At 39.6% G+C, this 2,715-nt stretch overlaps 1 protein-coding gene across 1 annotated transcript in view; it reads left to right on the top strand.

Annotated features, from left to right (window-relative positions):
• Positions 1-1,638, top strand: part of OIT3 (oncoprotein induced transcript 3) — a 34,040-nt gene extending 32,402 nt beyond the window's left edge. Inside the window, exon 9 of the mRNA XM_006032396.3 lies at positions 855-1,638. Coding sequence (XP_006032458.2) covers positions 855-1,034 — 180 coding nt within the window. The 3' untranslated portion in view covers positions 1,035-1,638. The remainder of the gene's footprint in view (positions 1-854) is intronic.
• The last annotated feature ends 1,077 nt before the right edge of the window (positions 1,639-2,715 follow it).

The following is a 2,715-nucleotide window of genomic DNA, read 5'->3' on the forward strand; positions in this document are numbered from 1 at the left end:
TGGGATTGTTATCAACAGGTTTTGTTTTAATCTGGTTGTACTGAATCGAAGTTAGCACTTGCCTTCTGCTTTCTACAGCTTGTGAGGAGCTGCCCACCTTGTGTGTATAATGAAATTAGGTTCAAACTTTAACCTTAACTCTATTCACAGATGTGCAGGCTTCTCCATTCACTACTCAGAGGGGCTCTACTTACCTTCTCCTGTCTCATCAGTGTGAGCAGTGTGATTCTGTCTCTGTCTCCTCTTCACTGTCTGGAAAGGCTTGTAGCTGTCCCACTTAGCTTTGCATTTTGTGCTTCTCCACAGTCTCTCCCTCGCTTCCCCCGTGTTGAGAAGGAGACGTTTCCCTCCATTCTCCCCCACTCTGTCCGTTTCCTGTGCCCCATGTTTCCTCTTCCCCTTCAGATTGTCTCCTGACCTTCATATTCCACTTTTGTTTCAATTTCCTGATGTGTTTCTTAGCCTGCTTCCCTTTCTTAGTACCTCTACTTCTGTCCCCTATCTAGCCTTAACATAGCAAGTAAGGGGACTGATACTCTTCCTGACAGCAGTTTGGTTATGGACTTGCTGGAAACAATGAGAAGTAGCAGCCATTTTGTTGGGAGCAGCTACATTTCTCCTGCAAGGATTAACAGGACATGGCAGCCATTTTGCCCTTGCTTCAATTTCATTGACAGGAGTAGGAGATGGTGACCAGACTGGGTTAAGACAAAATGTTGAGTTTAGGGTAGAAATAGCAATATTGTAGGAATAGTTACAAAAAATGTTAGAAGAACGGGCCAACTCCAGGAAAAAAACTGCCTGCATGATGATTCTTCACACTGACTTCTGCCTGGTGTCTCACAATCACACAGGAAGTGTTCTTACATTGCCGCATCCTTGTGTGTGGCGTGCTGGACGAGAGCTCTCGCTGTGCCCAGGGCTGTCGGAGAAGAATGCGCAGGTCAGCGGAGGGGGAGGACAAGGAGGAAGGCAGTCGCATAACAAACCGTATTCTGATGGGTGGCCCTATTAGAATCATCATGGATGAGTAGCAAGACCCCAACTCTACCATGCAACAGCCAAGAATCTGCCCTCCTTAATGATGTCTTCCATTATGGGCCTTTGTGAAATAAGGATTTGGTGAAGACCCGTATGAGCCTATGATCTTGTTCCATAACAGCCTGACAGTTAGTTGGTGAACTAATATTAGATTTGGAGGCACCCTCTCCAAATGCAGTCTGAACTGCAAAATAGTATAGCTATACTGTACATGCATTTCTATCAACTGATGGCCTCTGTTGATCTATAGGCTTAAGTGTTACCTGCCTTTATTTTTTTTATGTCTGTTTGCAAGCACCATATTATTGTTAGTAGTTTTTAAATGCATGGTGTTAATGTCCTTTTTATTTTTCAGAAGACAATAAACAGTGTCAGAAATTCAGCACACTTGCTATACCAGTGTATGCAGTGAGTAGATGAAGTGTGTATAGCATTAAGTTTTTGAAGGCCGATTATATTAAATATGTATCTAATAAAATATGGACTGGAAAATAATATTAAATATAGGCAGTGAAAGTTCAGAACTGTTTCAGTCAAGTTTGAATAGTATTTTAAAATATTAAGAGGTATTTAATAAAAGTTAGCTTTATATTTTTCTCTGTTGCATGCGTTTCTACAGTATTTTTCTTTTGTATTTTGTATGTGATCTCTTTTTCTCTCTCCTCCTACCCCCAATTTGGTGAATTCTTATAAGTGGTGTGGCACCTTTAATTGTTAAAAAAAAATTAAAATAAAAAATAATCTCAAAATTAATCAGAAACATTATGCTCTGATAGTCTGTGACTGGGATGTTTTAATGTATTAACCTGGAACTTGTTATTATATTTTGACTGATGTGACAAAAGGTGTTAAATAAATGCATATTACAAATAATTAATACACGCATTCAGTTCAAGATGTTCCCTAGATAATACAAAGACAGAAGGCTGGGCCCAGCTTTCCTGAGTAGAGTTCTTAAAGTAATATTGTATGGAGATAAGCACTGTCTTAGTGGATGAGGACAAGAAGGCAAGAAGATGAGACAGGAAAAGAGGATATAGTCATACCTGTCTAGGATTCCTTTTGGACACAAAATACCTGCACAGGAAGTGCTATCATCTCTAAGCCAGCCTAAATTAGTCCACGCTTAATTTCCATGCAGTCAAAGGTTAGTGATCTTGGGCTGAGCAGTTTCCTATATGAAAAGCACAAGGCATGCATAGAAACAAGAAACACAGCGTGCAGAAATTAGACACAGAGACCAAAGATGAAAAAGGGAGCTGTTTCTTAGCCATTAAACATAACTCACTGGTGCTAGTAGGATTTTTTGCAACTGCAATGCACTGTGTTGCATGCAGTTTTGGCTGTTGGTGTTCCCTTTAAAAAGGTTGTGTGTAACTTTGTAGAGGGATTACACTAGAAAATACCTCAAATCCATATCATCTATTTCTCCTCCAGCTGGAAATTGCTGAACCAAAGTGCAAAAAAAAGTTACTGCTCACAAATGGACAATAATATTCAATGGGCATGGCAGTCATAGCATCAGTATTGCATTTCATTGTTTTGTTTCATCTAGCAGACAGATTAGGCCTACATCATCACTAAGATTTATTTGGTAGTTTTATGGTTTTAAAAAAGGCTTTTGTCTGTATTTTCCACTAGGAAGAGTTTAAGTATGGGCATTTATAAAGGTGC

Source organism: Alligator sinensis, unplaced genomic scaffold, assembly GCF_000455745.1.
Source record: "Alligator sinensis unplaced genomic scaffold, ASM45574v1 scaffold1274_1, whole genome shotgun sequence".
In the NCBI taxonomy this organism is placed as follows: Eukaryota; Metazoa; Chordata; order Crocodylia; family Alligatoridae; genus Alligator; species Alligator sinensis.